The sequence below is a fragment of the Zootoca vivipara genome, chromosome 2 (assembly GCF_965207765.1).
Source record: "Zootoca vivipara chromosome 2, rZooViv2.hap1.1, whole genome shotgun sequence".
Lineage (NCBI taxonomy): Eukaryota > Metazoa > Chordata > Lepidosauria > Squamata > Lacertidae > Zootoca > Zootoca vivipara.
In genome coordinates this window covers 64536221-64562457 of record NC_142584.1, presented here as the reverse complement: position 1 = coordinate 64562457, position 26237 = coordinate 64536221, and the positions used below count along the sequence as shown (strand labels likewise).

Below are 26237 nucleotides of genomic sequence, written 5' to 3'. Positions count from 1 at the left end.
ATCTCGGCTGCCTGGGAAGGGCGCTTTAAGGGGGCCAGGGAAGGGAATATGGTCTGTGGTCAAGGTGATGATATCTGTAATGCAGACATAAGGCTTGGATGCCGCAAGGACTCTGGTGCTCAGGTTTACTATGGCATCTTCGTTTCAATGGGACCATTCATGGGAGCAAATTTACACCCATTTTGAAGCCTCGGATAAGGGGCCGTTGGCTCCACACAAGGTTTGTCCTTGTTTGGAAATATTTCCACATGTGTTTCTATCCAGGGCTGGCTTCTTTGGATCTGGCAGAATTAAGCAACAGCAACTCTGCTGGGGCTATTTGGGAACTGATCGCAGCATCTTTTTTCTTTCTTTCTTTCTTTCTTTCTTTCTTTCTTTCTTTCTTTCTTTCTTTTAAAAAAGTAATAAAGATGTGGGTCTTTTGCTTTTCCAATTCCATGAAGAATTGCATTAGGGTGCTGCCAGCTTTTGCACTGGGCTCCTGTGCCTGTCCCTTTAATGGCAGTTTGATTGGCAGCATTTAGCAGGTGAGTAGGTTTAGCTGCAGGCCATGAAGAGCTCTGCTGCTGCTGGTTGCTGCAGAACAAATCTCTGTTAAAGGGAATAGGCGAGGCCTTTTCTTTCCTAGGCCATGTGACAAACTCTCAGCAAGATCCTTAAGCTCATGCTAATGGGCATGACCCTACAATTTCAATGAAGCCAGTGAGTATTTTTTAAAATAAATTTCAGGAATTTCTGTGCAGTGAAACTCTGATGTAAGGAGGCCTGGTGAAAAAACGGGCCCAGAGCTCCCTTTCCTTTGATTGCTGTGTAGGAGAGGGAATTTCAGTAGTTAAAAAGCTTGGATGACAAGCTCCAGCGACTGAAATTCCCTCTTCTATTGAAGGTGCAGGGAACCTTTCTTCTTTTTCACCTGGATACTCCACATTGAAAAGTGGGAAAGTTCTCCAGATGACTATCAGAAATTCTGGTGTCAATTATGAAACAGTGTATTCTTGAAGGTCTCTAGGGGTTGGATCGAATGGATTCGTCCCATGAGTGCAAGTGCTTTCACCTGCAATATGAGTCTTCATTTCCCTCTCCTTTCTCTGCATCCTCCCAATCCGCTCAGATGCTTGGGGGAACCTCCATAACAGATTGGGGGACAGGGTGGTTGGGGGAAGAGAAAGTCCTCTTAATGCAAGTCATTCTTGCACTAACAAGACAACTTCATTGGATAAAAACCTAGGCTCCAAAAGTGAGACATGGGGATCATTTACAGTTTTACTTAATGTCTGTGTAGCAGGCAGAAATTCAACAGGTGAAGTTCCTCCATATCTCCATACAGGACAGCACATAGTGCTGTTGTGCCACTGTTAAAATTCAGAGCGCCTTGAGGTGAGAAAAGCGATTGTTCTATTGAAGTGCATATAATGGGTATAATTTGGAGAAAGTTCAAAACACCCATCGGGGTGGGGGGTGGGGAAGGAACTTAACATTGTTTACATTTAAGCAGCACAAATTTCAATCTGATTTCTCTGGGCTCCAACTATATCAGATAAGAAGCCAACCATGCTTTACTGACGATAGTGACAAAATTCCCCATGATTTCAGTGTGAACAGATGGCACTTGGAATTTTAACACCCACAAGACTTCCTTTCATTTATAGTGCCAACACACAGTAGTCTGTTCTCCTTAAATTATACAAAACTCTACATATTTACTTTAAATAAACCAAAAATGCAAAAATAACTAGATGTTAGCCAATTTTAATATCTGTGTCAGTAAATTACAGGGCTGCCAATATACCTTGACATGAAAACAACATTCTATGCCAAAATTCTGAATTTACTTGATGTAGTATTTGCATTGTTCTTAAATGTGCAATTTCTCACTGCTTTACAAATGCATGCAGGCAGAAAAGGACATGTTGCTTGAAATAAGAGGGTAATACCCTGTTAAAATATTTTAGGGCCAATGTGAGCATTCGTAGATGTTGACCAAACTATAAAAGATGCTCTTTTTCTGTCATGCTGCCTGATCTTATCACACAAACCTCTGATTGGTTGTACTGATACCACACTTTTCAACAATAAGGAAGGTTTGGAGGGTGTGTGTTCCAGCCTTGGTTTCTCTACCACTCGCTTCCCTGCCTGCTGTAAGTGGAAGTTGGGATGTGCTGAATCTGCACCAGGGGTTCAAATGCAGCCTCAATTATAAGCATAAAATTAGAGTCTGTTCCCCATTAATCAGCCCAGCTAATTGCTATGCACTACCATTAGCCATATGGTGTGAAAGACAGCTTGCTCTCTCTAAGATGAAATTTCTTCATTCCAGACATGAAATAGTGAAGGCCCTGTGCTTCAGAATAGCTTGTTTTAGATATTTAATTCCCAAACAACTTTCAGCAGCGCCTTCGATCAAGGCTAACGGCACAATAAAACTTTGAGTTTATGTCACCAAAACCGAATTATTTTCAAAATGGGAGGAACTGTGTTGCGGAGGAAACAAAGGGCTCAGATGTAGAGGAGAAATCCTGGATGAGTGGAAACGGCAAAGAACTGAATTGAGATTACAGGCGGCTGGTTGTTTACTGCACAGGATTTCCAAGTATCTTGAAGAGATGGTTCTTTTGGTGATGATAAAAATAAGAATAATGCCGAGGATAAGAATATTAGAGGGGAATCTTGCAAAGCTAACTTTTGTTAGTGGCCATTGTGCAAAAGAGATATCAAGGTGCAACCCGACTTCTAAAGAGCATCGTCCTCTTCTCACTGTAGAAAATGTGTGTTATCGTCAGCTTGTGTTTACTATTAAATGGCAGTTAATCAGACAGTTGTCTGGTTGCTTTCTGGCAGGCTTCGAAGTTGGCACAATTCAGGTTCTGGCCCTTTGTTACCATCCCTTGGAAGCAGCAATAAAAAGGGCAGTCATGTGAATGGGTCCCAAGATCTGCAAGGGGCAGCTTCCTATACTGTACTCTTAACGCAGCACATTGCAGGTTACAGTATTATTTTATTTTATTTTATTTTATTTTGGGGCTATCCTTCTCATGTTCTAACACACTATAACCCAGATCATCATTAGCTTCTGAGCAGAAGGGTTCACCTCTGCTTTTTGTTCTGTGGTGGTTTCAAGACTGATCATTCTCAGAGCACTAAATGACCCAACAACACCCCCCCCCAAACAACACACGTACACAGAACAAATACCTAGCATTTATACAAGTTTCAGATTGTTCAGGGCAGAAATCCTTACAACTGCTGGGTATGGCTGGCTGATATTCTCACCATTACAGTATAAAGATTTTTTTTGGGGGGGGGGGCTACTCAGTGAATTCATGACTGATAAAGAGATTTTATCCAGAGCCTTCCTATGTCATTGCTCACTCTCTTAGGCATCAAATGAGACATGATGTGGGGGTTTTGTGCTTGGATCTCCAGTGCATTTCCCTCCACGATCCTTTGGATCATTCGATTTCAATTCCAGCATGGGGAACCTGTGGCCATTCAGATGTTGTTGGACTGAAGTTCCCACCCATCCTAGACAAAATGGCTAATGGTCAGGCAATATGGGAGTTGTGGTCCAGCCACAACCTGGAGGGCACCAGGTTCCTCACCCCTGCTTTAATGAGACCAGGGTTGTAGTGTACCATGACCCTGATTGAAATAGCCCTCCTGAAGCTGTGGACAGGTGCCCATGTAGCTGACATTAGTTTCAGGCATGTGTGATTTGGATCAGCCCTGTGTCTCACTGCACTACAGCTCCAGCCCAAATTAGACCCTCTCATTGCTGCTTTTAAAGAGGTGGGAAAACATCCAGCGATCCAGTCACAGACATTTCATGCAAAACCAAGTTTGGTCTGCAGCTCTAGCTTTCTTAAAACAACCACCACCACCACCACCACCACAACAACAACAACTCTGAATCATCAAAATGAATTTGCTTTGAGTCGTATATTTACTGGCATGGTCCATATGTTGTTTTTTAAAAAAACAACAGCCCAGTTTTAATGTAGGAGAAGTACTCTTTGTTTAAAGCTCAATCTCACAAAAGTTATGTTTATGAAAATCAATAAGAAATATATATAACGATCATGATGCAGCCAGAACTAAACACTTTTAAAGTCCTACTGATTTCAAAGGGAGAGAGAAACACATGCTTAAAAAGAAAGATTAAGATTTAAAAGTGCTTAACTGTGCCTTCATTATGACCTTATTTGTTCTGTTTATGTCCCTACATATAAATTCAGGCAATAAAGTGGAACTCGGTTCTGAGGGGTTCAACTGCTCCAAGGAGACCCCAGGTTTCTAGGCATGGGTTTGGGATGAGGCATCAACAAGAGGAATGAGCGTGCTTATCACTCAAGCAATTAAAAATGCAGTGGTACCTCTATTTACGAATGTTTCTACTTACGAATGGAGCTCCGTCTGCCATCTTGGATGCGGTTTAGATAGGATTTTTTCTACTTACGAATTTTTAGATAGGGTTGCTTCGACTTACGAATTTTTTTCTCCCAATGCATTCCTATGGGATTCGAATTACAATTTTTTTCGACTTATGAATGTGCGTTCGGAACGCATTAAATTCGTAAGTAGAGGTACCACTGTGCAGTTCTTTTCAGATGTATGACTCATTGTGGGTCCCCGTGTGCTCTCCCTCTATTGCTAACTATTTTAATGTGTGCATTCCGCCTATCCCGTTATCGCTTACTAATTCCTCAGTAGTCTGGGTGGGGCCCTTAGTTTTCAACAGTCATTTAAAACTATTTTATGTCAATCACTTTTTAATCTTGCACTCATCTTGGAGAGGAGGTGAGGTCACATCTTTAATTAGTACTCCTTCTTTGGAAGGGAGTGCTATTTCAGGTTTTTTTTTTAAAGATATGAAAAATGTTTCTAGCAGTACATGAGTATGGGGGTGTGGGGAAGTATGACAGGGTGGTGTGAAAATTGATAGTCCTCAGATGCCGATATGTCTTAAAAGTTATTTTTTTTACGGAGCAGAGAACTAATCAACAGTTCTCATTATATTTGGCTCAACCAAAACAATGCCAATTCCCCACAGGTGTGGAAATCCATTCATCTGTGAAAAAGTAAAAAAGTTTGAAGCACTTTATAGCTGCTGTGAGCTTTCTGCCCTGTGAAAAGAGTTGTGTGTTCTTTTCCATTTTTATTTTCGTAAAACTACTTAAACAGTCTGATTTTGTAAAAGGCGCTTCTGTTATGCTTAGTGCTGTTTATCATTTTATTGCCAATCTTGGTGGGTCACCATACATTATTCGCTATATTGTTGTACAGCACAAGCAAACCTTTGTCACTCTCCCTGGAGAGCTATTTATATGGCACAACACTTCCAAGAACTCTACTGGGGAAAAGTAGTCTATCTTCACACACAGTTGGTATAGGGTGAGCTTTTAGCGAGGAGCTCAATTCTGACAAGATTCAAGTCTCACATTGAATATTGCTGATCCTCTTTACCCTTCACTTCCCAGCCTTCCTGAACCCTGGCCTTCCCTTTAGCATTTTTTATGAGAGGCCAAGAAGCCAACAGCATATACTGCTTGCATGTAAATTTCCTTCATCATATCAGTATCTGATCCCAACTGCTTCTGTTCAGTACTTCCCCCCCATACACACACAGGGCACAGGGCAGCCCTGTCACAACAGCCATGTCATGTGAGTAACACATGAGGAATGCTGCCCCAAGACATTTTGCTCCCTATAAAAGTAAAGGTAAAGGGACCCCTGACCATTAGGTGCAGTCGCGGATGACTCTGGGGTTGCGGTGCTCATCTCGCTTTACTGCTCGAGGGAGCTTCCGGGTCATGTGGCCAGCATGACTAAGTCGCTTCTGGCAAACCAGAGTAGTGCACGGAAACGCTGTTTACCTTCCCGCTGTAGCGGTACCTATTTATCTACTTGCACTTTGACGTGGTTTCGAACTGCTAGGTTGGCAGGAGCTAGGACTGAGCATCGGGAGCTCAACCCATTGCGGGGATTCGAACCACCGACCTTCTGATTGGCAAGCCCTAGGCTCTGTGGTTTGACCCACAGCGCCACCTTGCGTCCCTTTTGCTCCGAGTCCAAACACCCCTGCTTTACCCTACTACGATCCTGTCATTCAGGTAGCAATTTACCCCTTCCTTGATCCACCCTGAAGGTGCCACTTAAAACAGGTTGCTTCACCCTGCTGTATGATTGGTCCAGCTTTGTGTATGTGCTAGGAAGTAGTGTGTGATTTTGCGAGGGTGAGGGGGGGGGGCCTTCACAAGACGGTTGTTGTCGTGAAGCACCCAGATCATAAATCGGCTTGAGAATTAGGACACATTTCTTTTGGGAGGAGGGAAGTCTGAATGCACCGAGTCTTATATTTGTGTATTTAGGCATGCACAAGGACCCAGAGGAAGATACAGAAGGATGCATCTCTCTCTAACTTTAGAAGTTGAGGGCATATGGCTTTGTTTGCCTTCCATGATTCCCCTTTCAGTAATCACAGACACTACAAACTTATTAAACATGGGGATGAGGACAATGATAGTGTCTATAGCCAAATCTCCCACCACCCCAGGCATTCCCACTTGCTAATGGGCAGCTTACTGGGCACTGGCATGGTCAACCACTTGGAAAGGTCTAGGCAGCCAGTTCATCTGCCCAATCCCAATATCAACCATGCAGGTGCACCATAGAGATAGGAAAAGATTAAGAGTGATCCTCGCATGCACACTTCCTGGCTTTGTTTGCAAAGCAAGTATTTGTACAGAGAGCAGGCAGGGCCAGTATTTTGTTTTGTTTTGTTTTAACGAAAAAAGTGTTTAGGGATACTCTCATTTTCCTACTCATATTGAAATACTGCCCCTCAATGAGGCCAAACTTAGATTCACAAAATGTTTAGGGGTATGGGTACCCCTGTGACCCCCCAGCACTGGGCATGTCCATAGAGATCAGAAAAAGTAAAGAGTGATACTTGCACATACACTGTCTGGTTCTGTTTGCAAAATTCCGGACATTTTGGCACACACACACACACACACACACACACACACACACACACACACTCACCTAATCTACGCAGAAGCAAGTCCCACTGAGCTCAGTGGGTCTTACTCCCAGGAAAGTGTGTGTGATATTTTAGCCTAAATTGCAGTGGAAGTAGAATATTTAAGATCATGTATTATGACAACCTTTTAAAAAAATACTTCACAACTCTAGGAGGATATGTGGGCAATAATGCATGAAAGAATTAGTTATACCGGGGAAGACTTAGCTTGTTTTTTAAAAAAATCATCTTTATTCATTTTAAACACATAAGAAAAACAATACAATAAAGACTTAACTTGTTGTCATGGACTGACTGGATGCAGAGCAGTGGTGGGTAGCTCTGCCATACGTCCAGGATTTCCCAGGCATTACCAGGATTTCAAAGGCAGAAGTGACATATGGGGGGGGGGGGAATTCCAGAGGGCAGCAGTTTGTCTTATGGCAACCCTAGTGGTGGGAGGCACCAGCTGGTAAATCCCCAAGGGAACCCCCAGGGAAGAGGGCTCAGAGCCAGGGGGAGTGGTGGTGGGATGACAATGGGTGCTCAGAGGGAGAAAAAGGGAGCAGATTGGGAATAGGAGGTGTCGGAAGCAAGACTTATTTGGGAAGGGTTGCTGTTATCACTAGGCCTGCACTGTTTTGGTTCCTTTCATGGGCGTAGCCAGGATTTTTGTTTGGGGGTTCGTCAGGACTTTTGTTAGGGCAGAACCAACGTGATTGGTCAGTTAGTTAAGTATTTCTATTGTTTTACTTGCTCTAGGGGTGGCAGCTGAGCCCCCCCCCCTAGCTACCCACATGGTTCCTTTGAATAAACAGTTCACTGACACCAGGTGTTTTCTTGCTGACGTGACTCCAGCTCCTGACACCTGTGGCCATCCAGGTGTTACTGGACTCGAAACCCCCACTAGCCCCAGCCAGCATGGCCACCGACCTGCTCCTGCTCCTGCTTTTGTTATTTGTTTTGTTTTCAGTTTCTTACATTTATGCCCCTGTTTCTTCTGTCATGGACTCCAAGGCAGTGTACATATGGCTTCCCAATTGTCACCCATCCAGGCACTGACCAGAACAAGTTATGCTTATCTTCAGCAAGGTGGTGCCCTTACTTTGAACTGTACCATAGGATTTTAAATGTAAAGAGCGATACATTTCTTGTTGGCAATTAGTTTTGCCAGAGAAGTATGGTAGCCAAAGGCGGCCAGGCAGAATTGGCTTCAGAGACAGATTTGGCTTAGGGTCTATGAATGGCGATCACTATTTTTGAAGAGATCTGCACTGCAGTCCTGTGCATTGAATCGTGAGAGCCAAACAAGAAATATGAAAATGCATCTCACTGTTAAGAGGTGGTTATTTGAGATGTTGGTACATTTTCCAGCACCAAGTGTCAAAGTGGAAATAGATCATGATCACACTTGTGTATTACCTGCTAATAAGGTGTAAATGCAAATTTCATGGTCATGTAGCGTTTTTGTATTTATTCCAAACAGGCGAAATGTGGTGAGAATGGTCTTAAATAATGCAACATGGAAAACATTACGAATTTCTTTTGCTTTCTGGATTCCAAGCGTTCCCAATCCTTGCCATCACTTTAACAAACAGCTGCAAAACAATTAGGTCTAGAAATGTTGTTTTTAAATGGGAAGCTGGGAGATTCAGGATTCTAACAGTCTACAGAACGAGTACCTTCAAAGAATCTGTTCTCCATAGGAGTTTTCTGCCTGCGCTCTTTTTAAACTTATCTATGGGACATCTGGAACCATTGCAATGTGGCTGGAGAAGGTCATAATCCTTATCTCAAGAAATCTTGCATTATTATCCCTAAAAAGTGGGATAACCCTCTTTCCCCCTTTTTATTGATTAATTGTTGTTGCTTGCCAGCTGTACAAGATGTTAGACCTAGTCATTAACCCATATGTGACCTTCTATATTCAACTGATTTCCAGACAGGGACAGAACAGTAACTCTAGCCGGCAATGTGAACCCTCCTGTATTTGTAATTATGATTTTGAGAGTGTAATGGCTGCACTAAATCCTCTCCCTTTTTGCTCCGTAGCCGCTGTTGTGACAAGAAAAGCTGTGGCAACAGAAATGAGACTCCTTCAGATCCAGTGATAATTGACAGGTAAGGGCTGCTATCCTTTTCCTTGAATTTATTTGAGCTATATGTGGTGTGTATGGTAGTTGGCTTTCTTTTCGTGGGGTGGGGGGGACAACGACTCCTCATTATAATGAAACACCTGCCTTGTGTTGCTAATGGGCAAAGAGTGATGTGCGTCCGTGGGCGTAATTTTGTCGTTCATAGGGAATTAGTGATGCTATAAGGTTTTGATTTTTGTGGCAAGGCCATATGGAATGTAACTGTGAGTGGAGGCTCTGTGGAGCGTTCTGGTGCTAGTCTCTGATTCATGCTCCTAGAGGGGGACATTTTTCTCTGCAAATTTCTGCGCCTCAATTCGCATGCTGTGCCTGGGAAGCTTCGGGAATATAAAATAATAATAGTTTGTGATTTATGAAATGTGGTTGGGTGCTTATAAATATTTAACTTTTTACTTTGAAAAATGTTTGAATCATTATCACTTTTTAGCTACAGTAGTTCCCTTGGATGCAATCCATCTAAATTGTAAGGTTTGTTTCATTTTATTTATGCATTAAGATATCTGAAAACTAAAGATTCCTCTGCCCCCCCTTTCTCAACACCCCCCCCCCCCAGATTCCAGCTTGTTTTCTTTGGTTTGAGTGCAATTTTGATTGTATTGTCAGTTGATTAATTCATTTTGCCTGTCTTAATTATTACGGTTTCTAAACCGATCCAAATTACTAATCTGACATGACCGAATAAATCACTGTAGAACAATAAATTCACTGGAGTTGTTCTGTGCAATTTGTACTCGGCAGACTTGCAAATTAGGCAACGCTGTAGCCAAAGAGTCACTTTTACATTTTAATTATTGAAGCTCGTCATACAGAAACATATGATAAACTGTTACGATGTCGCATTACTTTGTGAGAATTAAGTGACCACGCAAGGCTGATACTGTCCATTATCAGTTAAGAGAAGGAGTACTATATCATTGTGGTATGGAACTCTTCCTCTTGCTTTGCTGCCTGAGTTAATGTTCGCAACGTTCAATTCATCCTCTTTGTTGGATTGTTCAGAAAGTGCCGTGTGACGTCGGAGCAAGGTGGCATTCTGTTACGCAGTGACTGGAAAGACATGATTGATAAGCCATCGTATTTATGTAGTTTTATGTCTTTGGTATGGCTTTTGAAACAAGAAGTTATGCTTTCATGGCAAATGTCTTTGCACATTATTCCTGAGTTAGTTTACAGTAGCAGTGAATTTATACTGCATACTTGCATTGCTGAAGAGCGTTAGGTGAACACAGGAGAGCACAAAAGTAATTAATTAATGTGTCTGTTGTGTATTCAAGGTGTATTATAGTCTGATGGGGTATTAAAGATGGCACTTGCAGTTGCATGGAAAATTTATATGTCTCCTACATGGTTCTCAACAACGAGATAAATACTGAACGTGAAATGTGTGTGGTTCTACCTACATATAGATGTGCTGGCTGTGGTTCTTCTTAGGAATAAAACCATTTGCATTGACTGCATTTTGGAGAAGCATATTTCAGCTTAGTAAGCCAAGAGTCGAACAAGCATTTTGCCCATGCATGAAGACCCTGTGTTCCTTCCTTCATATTTGTGAGGGACGAGGGATACAGGGAAGTCCCTCCCATCTTAAGTTCCAGCCCATCCCCAAGCGAGGGAGAGAGTAAGGAGAGCTCTGCCTCCAGCGGAGAGTCAGGAAGTGGTGTCCGAGGCTCAGGCAAGGTTGTGGAGCCCAGGCCGCAGGTGGGACAGGAAGTAGGACGCACAGGGGGGAGGCCAATTCTCCCAACTCCCGAATTGCGACGCAAACGTAGGGGGAAGAGGTTGGGTCTGCCAAAGCTGTGGTGCTGGAAGAAAATGCGCCAATCGCCATTCGGGAGTTCAGACACCTCACCTTAAGAATGCATTTTTACTGCTCTGAACACTGTAAATAATCAGCACTTAATAAAAACCTTAAAAGACCATGCTGGAGTCGTTACTCTAGAGTAGCCATACCAGGCCCTCTGACAATATTGCAATAAGTCAAATTGCAAAATCTATAATTAACCACAGCTTCTCATTTTGTCCAAGCTGAGGAAAAAATGGTTATAAGCTTTGGAGCAAGTGAGGGGTGCTAAACCGACTTCAAACTGTGGTTTCATATCCTGGCATGTTTCAAAGCCATGGTTTCTTGGAACTGAACGATTGGCAAACTATGGTTAATTAGGTTTGCTGTTTTGCTTGTGTGGATAGGCAAAAGCTGTTCATATCTTGACTTATTAAGCTGAAATCAGTCATCTGATCCAGGCACCCTCTTCTGCATATTGTTCTTCTTCTTAGTAGTTTTGGACAACTTGGGTCATACGGTACTTCACCAGCATTGCAGAATTTTGTGCTGAGGAAAGCTGGAATTTGGTTTGTGGAACTGGGCTCTATTAAACTTTGCCTCACCACACATTTTGAGTGTGAACTGGTTAATCTTTTAAAATTCTTCCCTCGGTTTTAAGTGGTGACTTTGATATGGAAGGTTGATATGACTGTGGTTTGAATAACATCTGATTTTGACCCGCTCCTTTGGGTTGCAGTGGCATAAGAAATTTGACTCAGCTGTGCTGTAATTAGCCTTCCCTGTGTTTTTGAAACAGGATTGAGTTACCTGGATCGCATTAGTGTGGCTTCTATTGTTGCCGCTTAGCATCTGTCCCAGTAGGGTACTTAAAACCTTTTTCTTGGCCAGGGCTAGTTCAAACAATTTAGGCAAAATAAAGTATGCGCTTTGTACAGCTAGTGGCTCTGGTGATGTTACTAGTGACATTTACCCTATGCATATTATTTTCCCCTTGGCTTAGAAAAGCATAAAACAATCTATATGAAGCCTGTGTTTTAAACAGAGTACTTTACAAATTGTTTTAACATTAAAAAGCCGTCACGAGCTGGAACATATGTTGAGTTGCACTCTGCTGTCACTCTGGCGTGCATAAAATTGTAAGCTATTATGCCAATTGATATGCAAAACCATATTTAGCTATTTTTTTATTTGCAAGTGAACCTTCACAGGACACATTTGGGGAGAGGGAGAGGGTTTGCAAAGATGTTCTCTGATGGCAGACTGCTCAGTCTTGTATTTGACCTGTATTAATAGAATGGGCACCTTAAATGTTACATTTAAGTAGGCAAGGATCACATTTAAATCATAGACATGTTTCCTTATGAGGATTACTACCTCTTTGCTATATCTGCAGAATCTGATTTTTCAAATGTCTGATCAAGAAGGATACTTATGATTTTTACATACAGTATACACTCTAAATGATATTTGAGCATGTCTGCAAAATGTTGAATGACAGTAGCCACATGTGAGTATTGACAATTCTGGACAATTGTGAATATCTGAAAATACAAAGATACACTGGTAAATACAGGCAGCTTAAAAGCGATTACATTTGTGTGTTATGAAAAGTGGGGATATATGACACATGTAAAACCTTTGAACCTACAGAGTTGTATAACATGCTCTTTTGCCTCCAATTATCATTTATATTCCTTTATAATAGTCAGAATGAACTGGAGCCATTTAATCATAAATGTAGAGTGTTGGAACAGCCTCGGTAGATGCACTGGGAAATGACTTTGTATTTAGAGGAGCATGTTTTGATTGCGATCAAAATGACCTTAGGAAGTTTTCTATACTCTAGAGATCTGTCTTCCCTCCATACTGTGGCATCAATCTATTTTTCTCATAGGCAGTTTGTATTATAGAGCAAAAGAAGTTGCTTTATAACATTGGTTCATATAGCCCAGTATTGTATGGCTGGCTCCAGGCTTGTGGGGAACCTGGGCAATGTGCCCCCTCTCTGTCGGTGCGCCTTATCACCTGGCTATAGTGATAGCACTTCAAGGAGTGCTGTGTTGCTGGATTTAGTTACCCTTTAAATCCCCCATAATTCCTCAGAGTGACAAAAAGTTTGGGGCATTGAGAGAAATTAAAGCGGTGGCTTGATACAGTCACCTGGCACTGCTCCAAATGGCACATCAGGAGGTGGTGGGGAATTAAGGTTGGAGAAGAGTAGGTCCTGGGGTCCTGTCAGCTGCTCAAGGATGCCAGACACAGGCTATGAATACTGTTTACGTTGTTCCTTCCCAACCCTACCAGAGTTACCAGTGCATTTGCTTTTACCACAGAGTACTGCTGAGTTATGGCCTCAGTGTGTTTGTGTTCTGCGTGCGTGCGTGCGTAGGGCTGCTTTAAATGAATTAATTGCACTAGTGGGCTTTCCCCCCCTCCTCTACTGCTGTGTGCCCCATAGCCTCCCCAAACCTGCTCCAGAACAGTGCAAGGGAGGAAGAGAGGAGATACTGTTTGGTTTGCACAAGCAGAAATGCTTGTACTGATGCAATAATCTCCTGAGCACTACACTGAATGCAGCCCAGTATCCCCAATAAATGACATTTTGAAAGCCATTTGTTGCTTTGGCACAAGCTATGCTGGTAACAGCTTTTCCCCATGCCCCCAACTGGCCGTTCATGTGTTCCCTGTCCTGGTTAGTTCATTTTACAGCAGGATGATACAGTTTACATTGTACAGAAAGTATAGCAAAATGAGATAGGACGTAACATCTATTTTAAGGTAAAAAAATTTAAAGCGGGAGGTGCATGCATCCTCCTAAAAGCACCTGCAATTTCATGGAGATGTGGAGGGGACGAGTCTTTGGAGGAAGCGAGTGCGATGCAAAACAATTCAGGGTGCAACAATTTCTGTTACAAGTGACACTGTGTGCATTCAGCCTAGTAGTAGCAAAAAAATACAGTAAAATAAAAAACGAACCACTTCCTGTTATTACATTCTACATAGATTTAACATTCAAACGGTAACTCAAATTTGAATTTAAAAGGTTTGCTATAAAATTCCTGGGCAGGAATGGAATAAATTGTACTTTTATTGCCACAGTGGAGATTCCCATGTTCTAACCTTTTTCCCCCATATAGCTATTCTAGTTCAATAAATAAAACCTCATTAGACTATTCCCATTTCAATGAGTTTATTAAATTTTACAGGAGTAATTAGCATAAGCTGTGCTAATTTTTCTGGAAGACTAATGAGTGAGCTTCCTAATTAGGTTTGCTTTGTAAGAATCTGAAAAGATGATAATGAAAAAAGTCACATAGGGTGCAATAGAACAGGAAGGAAGAGTCTTATTATTTCTTGATTTGTGAAAGGTGATTCTGTGTCTTGGCATGGCTTCAAACTTTTTAAAAAAGCCACACACACATTTAAAAAAACCACCCAAACTGACCCAGGGTTGAAACATATTCTAGTGAGATTTCTCTGCTTGTCATTTAGTTTCATCCCCGTCTCCCTTCATGGATGAAACAATTGAGCAATGGAAAGTAGTACGGTAGTTACAGGTAGGTAGCCGTGTAGGTCTGACGTAGTCGAAACAAAAAATAAAAAAAATCCTTCCAGTAGCACCTTAGAGACCAACTACGTTTGTCATAGGTATGAGCTTTCGTGTGCATGCACACTTTTTCAGAATGTCTACTTCCATTGTATATGGCAAAATCACTCCAGTATAAACACTCATACCTAGTGCCCTTGATCCCATTAAATAATGGTTGTTTGAGCTTGTATGCATTCCAGTTATTATTGGTTATTAATCTCCAATTCTCAATAATGACTGGGGAGAGATGATTCCCTCTTCCCTGCCAAGAGTCAAAAGTGATATCACACAAGGGTGTCATTACTAACAGTGAATCATGACCTCTGGCAAATAAGGTTTTTCAGGTTTTTAAGACGTTTCAAAAACCTGCAAAATTTGTTTGATGGAAGATGATTGCAGGACAAAAGAAACATATGTATATTGGCTGCCCCTCCAGCTCTCTTATAAATGACTATCTGTCTCCAACCATAGCCGCTATTTTCTGTATCCCTGTTGAGAGCTAATGCCCAAGAATCAGAGACTATTTCCCTAAACTAATAAAATAATTTATTCCAGTGCCTAGCGTACACAATTGCATCATGCAGAGACTCAGTATTAATTCTGATATCTGAAAGCAGCCACAGCGCTTAGCCACTGCCTCCAAGTTAGTTGTCTGATGCAGAGTTGTTACCTGGCTACTGTTTATATTAGCCATGCTAGAGAGAGTTTGTTTTGTTTTGTTTTTGAGGGGTGGGGTTAGGCCTATACCCAATTTATCCATAATGAATAGGGCCATTTTTAAAGATAGTAACTCTAGGTATGTGATCAAGCAAATTCCCTTAAGCCAGGCAATTTCAGATGGTGTTTGTATGTTCCCAGTGTACACTGGATTCCAGTGGAAAACATCTGCTCTCTATGCCCATAACACTCTGTACTGGGATATTTTCCCAGATTGCTCTGTGGGAGAGTAGCCAGCAAGCTGCTCCTTTGTGAGAGAGCTGTTGTGTGACCACTGCCTCTAGAGCTCTGAATTCCTCAGCAAAGCAGTCCAGTTTTGCCTGTAACTATCTGTCTATCTATCTTGCTGATGCAGTGCTAAGAGTCTGAAAATAGTTTCTTCTTAGCATTGATTCACACAAGTTGCACAGAAGAGGAAAAGCTTGTTCCATGATGGCTTCCAGATGCTATCCATTGTGTGCATATGATATTGTAGGTTGAGTTTAGCATGGATTCATTTTTTTTATTTTTTTATTTGGCACTGCCTGCACATTACTAGCTGATGTGACTTGAACCTCCCCTGTAGGTCCACCCAAGCCTTTTCTGCAGCTGATAATGGTCAGATGAATCCATCTTCTGTTCATACACTTGCATATGGGTTAAATACCTTAACACACTTATGCTCATGCCATAACCAGGATGGCACCAGTGTGGGCAGAGGAAGGTGTATGAGTGTGTGTGTGTGTGTGTGTGTGTGTGTGTGTGTGTGTGTGTGTGTGATGGGAGGATCCAAATACACAAAGCTCAGATGTGGCTTGATGTAGTCTTGGTAGTTCACATAACGATGAACAGGAAGTCTGGTGTAAGATTTTTAGACGCGTTAATTAACCAGCATGAAGTGTACTGTGAACAAAGATCTCAGTTCAACAATTTCTTGCAAGGACAGAGGTGTGCTTGAAATGTCTCTTCCTGCAAGGGCTGCCTCATTTACTGCAAAAGTGATAAAATTCTGCCCATGTATCCCTTTGAACATGCACACAGAGATCTGAAGTGAATGGGGCAGTGTGCAGGTTCATAAGTTCTATGTGTGCATGGCCATTATGTGTGAGTTGCTCTGTCATTAAGGTAGCCAATCTGGGGAACATTCGGCACTTTTGAGTTTCATTGGTTTCAGTGGGAGAATCAAGCATGTGCTTCAATCTCTCTCTCTCATTGAATTTAAGGAGACTCCAAAGCACTTAACCTTGCTTGGATTGTACCTGATCTTTCTGTTGGGCTTAGGCCTGAGCTTTGCTTGGAAAAGTCAAGGACACACCACCTTGTGCAGCCAGCAAACTGAAATCCAACAGGAAATACCTCCTTAAAGAGTGACTCTGCTCCTGTGTTGATCCTGCTATTCCATCTGGAACAGCTGCAACTGGAATAACGATCGCCTTCCTGAACATGTCATTTTGGAGTTATTGGCCATTGCTCCAGTTCATTGTGCAACCTATATGTGGAAAGCACCATAGTATGTAGTGAAACGTATGCATTCCCCTCTATTTTAAGCACACAATGGCCCTGTGAGTAAGGCTATGTTAAGAAAGTGATTGGTCATCTAAGGAGCTTTGTGGCTGTGTGAGAATTTGAATTCAGGTCTCCACAAGTCACCCAAGTCCAGTGCTTAACACACAACACCACCTTGGCTCTCTTGCAGCCTTTCTTCATAGTCCTCCTTGCACCGTGGCACACACTGCCTCAGTATAAGAGGAATGAGAGGGTTGGCATCACTCGTTTGATACAATGGTATTTTCCTAATCTGCTGATTAGTTGTGGGGGGAAAGAGCATGGAAAGTGGCTTGAAGATGATGGCGACAAGCTTCACTTTTATTTCAGGGCCAAGTTCTGTGGAGAATATGTACTGTGTACCTATATTCTTTTCAGTGTAAAAAAGCCCTTACTTAAAACATTTGGCTGAAAGGTGGGGCCTGATCCTGACAGGGTAGCCCAGAAAGCACTGAGCACTCCCCACCCAACTTTGCAGGGGTGAGTACCTTAAAGGACTGGGCTTTTCTTTTGTTTCTCTTCACAAAACTTCAAATGTCCTATTCATAGCTATTGATTTCTTAATGCTAGCTGCTACTTCAAAGTGTGTGCAGGGGCAAAGAGGACAGAGGCGGCCCATAGGATTACCTGGGTCAACAGAACTTAGAATCTTTTATTCCATTTCATGTATTATTAAAAAGAGAGGGTTTTTTTGGTGGGGTGTAGATAGGTTCCCCCCTCTTTTTATGGATTGCGGGGGAGAGCAGAACAGAGAAAATCCAGAAATATCTAATCTCTGAATCATAGCTGTGGAGTAAATCTGATTTTGGGATCCCTTTGTTGTACTTGAAAAATGTGCCAAGGCAGTGGAAATACACGGGGTTCCAATATTAAGAATAAGGTTGCTTTGATTAATTTGGGGTCTGCCTGTCTGCAGAGTGATGTGGAGTAGCCTTTTCTTGCTGAAAGATGGTAGGACAGGTGACTTTTCAACCTTTATTGTAGAGCCACATTTTACAGAACCCCGACTTCTCTGTAACAGTTTTGCGGCTTCTTTGGAAATCATTAATTAAGAAGCAGCAGCAAACATCTGTTATGCCAGTGAGTCACAGCCAATTAAAGTTTCCTTTCCTGAGTACTTGTGGTGGACCAGATCCACACTGCCCCTTTACACCTGATGTTGCACACCATGTGTACATCGAAACAAAATAAAAAAAATTCCTTCCAGTAGCACCTTAGAGACTAACTAAGTTTGTCATTGGTATGAGCTTTCTTGTGCAGGCACACTTCTTCAGATACACTGAAACAGAAGTCACCAGATCCTTATATATAGTGAGCGGGTGGGGAAGGGCATTACTCAGAAGGGTGGTGGGAATGGGTGATTGACTGATAGGTGTGGAAACCGACTGTTTACGACTGCAGTTGGTCTACACACCATGTGTACATGTGTGTGAACACGCTTTTGTCAATCACTGGGATATTGTCTGATGAACTCATAGAATTTCTTCGCAAACTTTAAATGTGTAGATGATTACTGTATTTTTTTTTAAAGAAAAAACAATGCCAGAAAAGAGTGTGTTCTTTTCTAGTGGAAGTTAGACCTGCAATGGCTATGTTTAGAGAAGAGAGGAGCTTAACTGCATTGCAAAAACTTAGATGGGAAGGTGTGGATAGATGAAGCTTTTACTTCCCTTTACTATCTTCTTTGAGAAGCATTGTTTCATTGGCACCAGCAGCTTAACCGAGCAACTCAATGGTTGCTCAGTGCCAGCTCCAGGTTTTGAAGGGTTCTTAGGCTAGGTGGCCCGCTGCTCTGTCACTCTCGCTGTCAAATGTTTGCTTGCCTTCTTCCATCTGCACAACTACCTACAGAGGGAGTGTGCAATGAGTGGCAGGGTAGGTTGATAGTTCTCTACCTCCCACTTATTGTGTTGCTGATGCAAGTAATAGACAGGGAGGTCAGCATGGTGCAAACCAGCTGAAGGGAGCACCACCTTGACTCCATTGGTGTGTTTGCACTGCACACCTCCTCTACCTCCTGGTAAGCAGCAGTAACATAGGCAATGAGAGGTCAGGTGAGCACCGCTGCACTGTCCCATCACTTGCTACTGATGCTACTCTACCTATTTATTCTTACCACAGCTTGCATGCTCAGAGAAGGCAAATGAAGAGGTAGCAACACCAAGGAGGAAGAGCAGGAGGGTCAGGAGGCTCTGGGCCATTCCCTGCTGCAGGGTGTGGAACTCAACACAATGTGAACCAGTGATGTTAACCCCTGATGCTGCTGCCATTAAGTATCAGCTGAAGAGCGGAGGGTCCATGGACCTAGGTCAAGCGGCAACCAGAGAGAGGAAAGGATCCATTTCATATGATGCAGTTGCTGCAGTGCTGGCCCTTTAGCACCAGCACCTGCACAAGTACAACATGATGGCACTGAAAGCACATGAAGCTGTTCTTCCACCTCTCAGCTTCCATTTAGTGATTGCCTGGTGGCCAGTAAATGCACTAGACTGAGTATAACTGCTAGAATGCACTGTGGTCATCAATACTTTCATAGAATTCAGTAAAGCAAAAATCTATTTCATGCTGCTAATAAGATGGGTCAAATTACGTTGTGATCTATAGATCCTACACAGAAGGTGGCAGATTTTTTTCAGAAAGGCATTTAATACAGCTTCAGAAAACAAGCAGCATGTGTAGGGAGTAGTCAAGAGCGTAGCATGCACTGAAATTTCTCTTTCTCTTTTAACATCCTAGCGTATTTCCTGTCATAAGAGTTCTGGAAAAGTACAGGGTGCACTATACAATGTTGTCTCTGTGTCATTTTGGGAACTGTGCACAGGCAGTTGTGATCAGATATATTAAAGTATGAATGAAAAGTTTACTTCCCAAATTATAAAGGAGAATATTTTAAGGTGCTTTCCCCCCTCCCCAATTAAAAAGAAATATCCTCTATCATTTGTGGCACTTTAAAGTACTTGTGACACTTCTTTAGTATATGAAAATCTATATTCCAAATGAATGTGACATGTTTGATGCTGTTAATCTGCTCTGGGTATGAAGTAGGTCGTTAAAATGTGTTATTTCATTACCTTGAAATTATATCCTGGATGTTATTAAAGTGACCCAGATATAGACTTTCACAGCAGCCGTTGAAATGCTGTGAACAGTACTTTTTTGTCTTCAGTTCTTAGCTCCTGGAAAGGTGTAGGCAGATGAAGATAAATCTAGCACAGGCCATTTCTCTGGTTACAAACCTTTGTTCCAGTGCAAATAAAGGTTTTAGATATACAGGGTTCATTATAACAGAATTTTAATTGCCTTAATCTGGCAAAACTCCCTAGTCAGACAAGAATGTCCCCCCCCCTTTTTTCTTTTAAGATATAATGGAAATACGGTACCTCTTGTTGGATTCTGCAGTTTGTGTATCCTTTCATGTTTTTTTTTAATCCCCTAGATTAGAATATCAACAAAGTTATTCTAGAGTTTGTTAAAGTTGTGTTTTTTCGGGATAACCATATTCTCACATTCTGAATGCACTGCTCCTAAATACACTTTTGGACTGAAGGGAAAGTACTTTGGAAGTGGTTTTGCGTGTGTGTGTGTGTGTGAGAGAGAGAGAGAGAGAGAGAGAGAGAGAGAGAGAGAGAATATGTTATAAAGAATAGCCATGTTATGACATGAACTGACACTCTAGCAATCTATATTGCATTATAGTAGCACTAGGCATCTCCAGCGTGGCATTTTCCAACTATCTCATTTAGCTAACTCTTGGAGACACAATAGTTTTGTATATATCTGTATAGAACAGTGTTGGCTAACACGCCTTTAATAAGAGATTGTCTTCTGCCCTGCCATATGTTACGGGTGCAGCCACCCGCTCTGTGGGGCTTTTGATTCCTCTCAATAAGATTATTTCAAATACTCTAATCCCGAATCATTGACATGAATACAAAAGCCTAGTGACATCTAATAGATGCCTCTTAGCTTTGCTTTTTTCCTCTTGTTCCTTGCCTTTTTCTTCTTTTTTTACCTGACAAAAAGCTTACAGACACTTGGGCTCTGTCTCTCAGTAGCAGCATGGGGGGCTGCTCATGAAATATAAAGGAGGAAAAAGGACTGACATAGGGCTGATAAGCCACAGAGCAAAGGACCATAGATTAAAAGTAAATGCCAGTAAATCCTATCCTGTACACTCACTTGTTCTTTTATTGTTTTCTTTAACTCCTCCTGTGCTGGAGGAAAATGCAGGCTGAGACCAGTAAAGGGGAAGACAGGCGACAGAAGAAACTTAAGATTAGCGCCTTGCTCCCTTTCATGTCAGTTTTGACACATTTCCCGGGGTCTGGCTGACACAAATGCAAGGTGGATTTTAGTTGCTAAAGTCGCTCTGAAATTATATTTTCAGACAGCATGTAAATTAACAGATTGGTTAGAACATCCTATTATGTACAGAACATTAAACAGATGATACCTTTCCTACTTGGCAGAAAACACAAGTATGACTATTTATTTATTTAAGCCATTTATATGCCATTTTCCCAAAAGATGTGTTTGAAGTGGCTTGAAACAATTATATATGAAGTCATTAATAAAGACATGTCAAAGAAGATTTTGCTAGTCTTTATTGTATTCTTCATGATATTCCTCTGAGGTAGTTACTACTATTCCCAGGCTAAGATACAGCAACTTGTCTCAGGCCTGCAACGCATTCTTTGGAGAAATGAGACCGGAACTCATATCCACATTTAATTCTCTATCCACTGAACTACTCATCAGAGATAAATTAAGAATAAAATAAACCTCATGGGCAGGCTTCAGCTAACAAACCCCATTAGTGGAAGCCTTGCACAAGGGCTTCTGCTTACTCAGTGGGGCTTTCCCCGTCCTCCCAGAACTGGTAATAACATAACGCTGACCTCAGCCTCATGTTTTATATTTCTATAAAAATATAGAAATATATATATTAAACAGTTCCAAGGTTAAGAAAAAGAAAAAAAACAATATCACCCATCTTTGGACATAAAACAATGTGTTGAACTCGGACTTTGTGATGCTTACAGTAGACCCACTGAAACCTATGGAATTTAAGTTTTGACTTACTTTTGTCCCATTGATTTCAGTGGGCCTACATCAGTGATGGGCAACCTTTTGAGCTTGGTGTGTCAAAATTCGCCAAAAAACCGAGCATAACTCGGGTGGTGTGTCACTTCGAGAAAAAAACCATAATTTCGCGTTTTCATAGTGTAAATAACAAAAATGTATAATTGTAATATATACCGTAACTGTATTTAATAAACCAAAAACTAATTATTTAACCAAACAAAGTTTTAGAGGTTTCTTTTTTGGGGGGTGCAAAAGTAGCTTTGCTTTTTGGGGGGAGATGCCCCAAAGCTGTTGCACTTTTTTAGGGGGGGGGAGAAGAGAACAGAAATAAACGATGAATAATACCTTCGCTGGAACTAATGCGCAGCACTGACATAGTCTGCCAAAGCGCCAAAAAGACCCAGCACAGAACGGGTTAAAAAAGAATGCTGTTACACCCAATCATCGCCTGCCAAAGCGCCAGAAAAAACAGCACAGAAAGGGTTAAAAAACCAATCTCTGGCTACCAGCAACAACAACAACAAAAAAGGATCCGGGTTTTAACAGCTGAGACAAGCTGTAGCGTGAGGAGGAGTGGGAGAACAAATGGGGGGGGGACAACAACAGCGTGAATGGGCCGATGGGGCGCGTGCCAGCAGTGAGGGCTCTGCATGTCACATCTGACACACGTGTCATAGGTTCACCATCACTGGTCTACATTAAGCATGGCTAAGCCGGGATCTAACCCTGTGGTGCTGGGACCTATAGGGTAGGTTTATATTAGTGCCTTAAAATGCAACAGGATCATTTCTGCTTCCCTGAATTTGCATGGTGTTGCCCCTATGAAGGGATATACTGTATGTGTGTGTGAGAGAGAGAGGGAGAGGGAGAGGGGGGGAGGTGTCTTCACCTATACACATGACCTTTTTGGTTTCCTTGCTCCCACAACCCCCACTCCAATTCATGAAGTTGTCAGCTGCATACACAAATATTCACATTACCACTTACTCCATGCCCAAATTTCTAGTCTGATATGCTGGTTGGAGGAAAAAATACTTCAAACAAGAAACACACCACTATGGATTATGGCTAATGTGAACATGGCGACTTGCACTGAATATGGTGTAAGCGGCTATGTGAATACTTGCTAGGCAGCAAACTCCACAGAACAAAGGAGAATTTACTTCCAAGTAAATATGTATAGGATTCTGCTGTCAACCCTAAATCAGAGACGCAAATATATTATTTGATACGATTAACATTTGTTGTCTGTCATTAGGCCTGAATGTACATTTTCAAATGTTCACAAAATATTTTGTTCTACACAAATGGGCTAAATACTTCTCTCCAAATACTGCCATGTTCGCGTTCAACAGAGTCAAGCCTTATTTGATATCACCTGATAATCCTTCTATGGGGCCAAGAGGAAGGAACACTTTCCCCAAAATACTTTCGAACTGATTCTTTGCTGTCCGAAGCTGTTACTAGGGGAAAGAGAAAACCCCCAAACTATTAGCACAGACTAAATTCCCTACTGTAATTGGTTATGAAGGTTGCAAAGCCTGTCAAATCATGATGATATCTGGATTTCCTTGCTCTCTCTCTCTCTCTCTCTCTCTCTCTCTCTCTCTCTCTCTCTCTCTCTCTCTCTCTCTCTCTCATCAGATTACTGTTAAAAACTTTAATGATTTTGAAGTAACCATCTGTATTCAAAATGTGGATTGTCGTTCAGTTTCAAGCAGGTCTAACTCCAGAGTCAAAGTTCTATCTACCTCTGTGATCTCTATGAAATTAACCTTTCAGTTAGATTTTTTGGCATCTGTCTAACAGCATATCCATTGGCTGACATCCCAGATGTTAAGTTTCTCTAAGTGGATGTTAAAGAACATTTTACCTAGCTCAAATTTGGTAGAAGAGTGACAAGAGCAAGGAATAAATGTTTTATATAATCGCTGCAGAGTTCTTTCCAAGAAGTGGATTAGCAAATTTCAGTGTCATACAAGGATTTCTTCCAGTGTTTCCCCGGTATAGTCTACTTCAGATCTTTAAGATCTATGCTTAGGGCTCAGGCACGTGTTTACAAATGTTCATGCTCAGAACAGATATTCCTTCCATCTTTGCAGTGATATAAGGACAGGGTTTTGTTTTTTCATATCAAGAGATGTTCGGCTTTCATGTCCCTTTCTAGCCTTAATATGGTCTTCCTTAGTAAGAATCAATAATTTTATTTTATTGATCTTGTCTGTTTTGGTTAGGGCAGAATACAAAAATTCATGGTTTTTTGCATGTGTAGAAGGCTCTTGGAGATGTGTTCTTAATCAACTCACCTTTTGCCCCAAATAAAGACATATCGCTTAACATTTGTGTCCCCAGCATCCCTACCGTTGGTTTCTTAAGCTGATTTTGCAGCCCTTGTTATCTAGCATACTGACTCTCAATTGTGTCCTATCCTATCTAGCTGAGACCCCTCCTCCCAGCTGAAGCAAATTGAAGGGTATAAAGGTCATGACCCCTGACCCCTGTTTGTGACACCCTCTTTCGATATACCCTTCCAGACTGAGAACTCCAGAGTAACTCCATAGAGTTTGCTTGTTTATCAATGAAGTTGCTTAGGGTTTGATGCCAGGGAATGAATGAATGACTCTGTGTTCTGTGGCTCCTCAATTAATGGAGCATTATTGTGTGTATGTGTGTGTTTGTATAGGAAGGGAGGTGGGAGAAAGAGGAGCAAATATCTGTCTATCTCCATTTCACACACTAGCCAGTGCTTTGGTCTGAGTTGAGATTGCCAACTTCCCCCTATCCTACAGGTTCTTGTGCCTTTAACAGTTATACGTTAGGCAGGAAACAACAGGTAGAACATTTTCATGGCTTGGACATTCAGCAATAAGGGAAGTCTTTCATGCCAATTTCATCCTGTTATGCAGATGTTAAAGGCTCAAGAACTTTGCCAGAAAGCAAGTTGGCAACCTCATCCTCATCGAACTGGGATACAGTATATGGAATGGCAGAAAGAGGTATTACCAGAGGTGCGCCTTTTGCAGCAGAACAACAAAGAGTCTTGTGGCAACTTAAAAAGCTAACACACGTATTATGGCCTAAGTTTTCAGTGAAGACAGTCCACTTCATCAAATGCATATGGTGTTATCCTGAGTTGTAGAAATATAGAGACATGGCTGGAGGTTCAGAGGCATGGATTGTAAACAGTAAGGTCATAAGGAAGTATAATTAATGTACCTGATGCGGTCAGCATGCAATCTAATGGCTTGATCCAGTTCTAAAATGTTTTTAGTCACTGTCGCACCAAGATCTGTGTGGCTAATTCCAACTTCACAGATGGAGACCCATCACTCCACATGACCCATTCATACCGGTAGATCTTCAAAGTGTTTGGGGCAAAGAGCAGTCTGATCAGGGTGGCAATGAGTGTCCGTTAGATTGTATGGTTTCTTGCTATGAGTTGGTTTCTCATCAGGGGCTCTGCTTTCTGCAGTTTTCCAAGTTGTGTGGTTGAGTCTAGGCATGTACAATCTGCATATCATCATCCTCATCATTTTATTTGTATGCCTTCTTTCCATGGTTAAAACCATGCTCAAGGCAGCTTACAGCATGACAAGATTTATATAATTGCAAACATAACAAAAGTCACTAACAATAAATGAAGCACATCAAAGAGTACACAAACAAATTGGAACATAAATCATAAGTGTAAGCACTGTAAACAGAATCTAGCTGAAAGTGCATATGTCAGAGCAGGACCTGCTGGTGTGTTCCTATTCTACACACATCTACTCTGCAGACTTGGACCCTCTAAAAAGATCTCATGAAATCATTCAGATGCAGGGCTCATGAGAACAGCATTCTGCTCTTCCCCAAACATGTTCAGCTACTCACTGGGAAAACAGAAGCACCAGACTTCCTTCTCTACACTCAAAACCATGTCCTTCCTGCCCTGACCAGCAGTGGCTGTCCAGGTTTTCTCTCGGCTCTATCTGGATATGTCCAGAATTGAACCTGGGACCTTCAGCATGCAAAGTGGGTGCTCTAACACTGAGCTATGGCCCTTCCCTTGACTATCAGTGCTTAATATTGAATGACTATTCAGCCTTAAAATACCTGGGAGCTGCTAAATGCTTCTTCAGTAAGGTGCTTACTTGGCCAAGCAATGTCAGCTGCCGTTATCTATTTGGCGCAGTTCCACTAAGGCTTTGCTGTGAATCATAGGCTGCCCAGCTCCATGTTTCTGCTTTCTGCCCAGTTGGCTACACATGGAAAGTCTGCCAAGGAGATTCAGTCTGCAAGCAAGACAGTTATGTGGCTACAACAGTTATCTGAGATGTTCAACTTTGACATTAGGAAATTGAGCAATCCATGCTAAAGAAAAAA

At 41.8% G+C, this 26237-nt stretch overlaps 1 protein-coding gene across 6 annotated transcripts in view; it reads left to right on the top strand.

The window, feature by feature from the left end:
• Nucleotides 1–26237, top strand: part of EBF1 (EBF transcription factor 1) — a 374718-nt gene that overhangs the window by 21904 nt on the left and 326577 nt on the right. For all 6 annotated transcript variants that reach the window (XM_035105768.3, XM_035105767.3, XM_035105770.3 and 3 more), the window contains exon 6: nucleotides 9071–9139. In XM_035105768.3, coding sequence (XP_034961659.1) covers nucleotides 9071–9139 — 69 coding nt within the window. The remainder of the gene's footprint in view (nucleotides 1–9070; nucleotides 9140–26237) is intronic.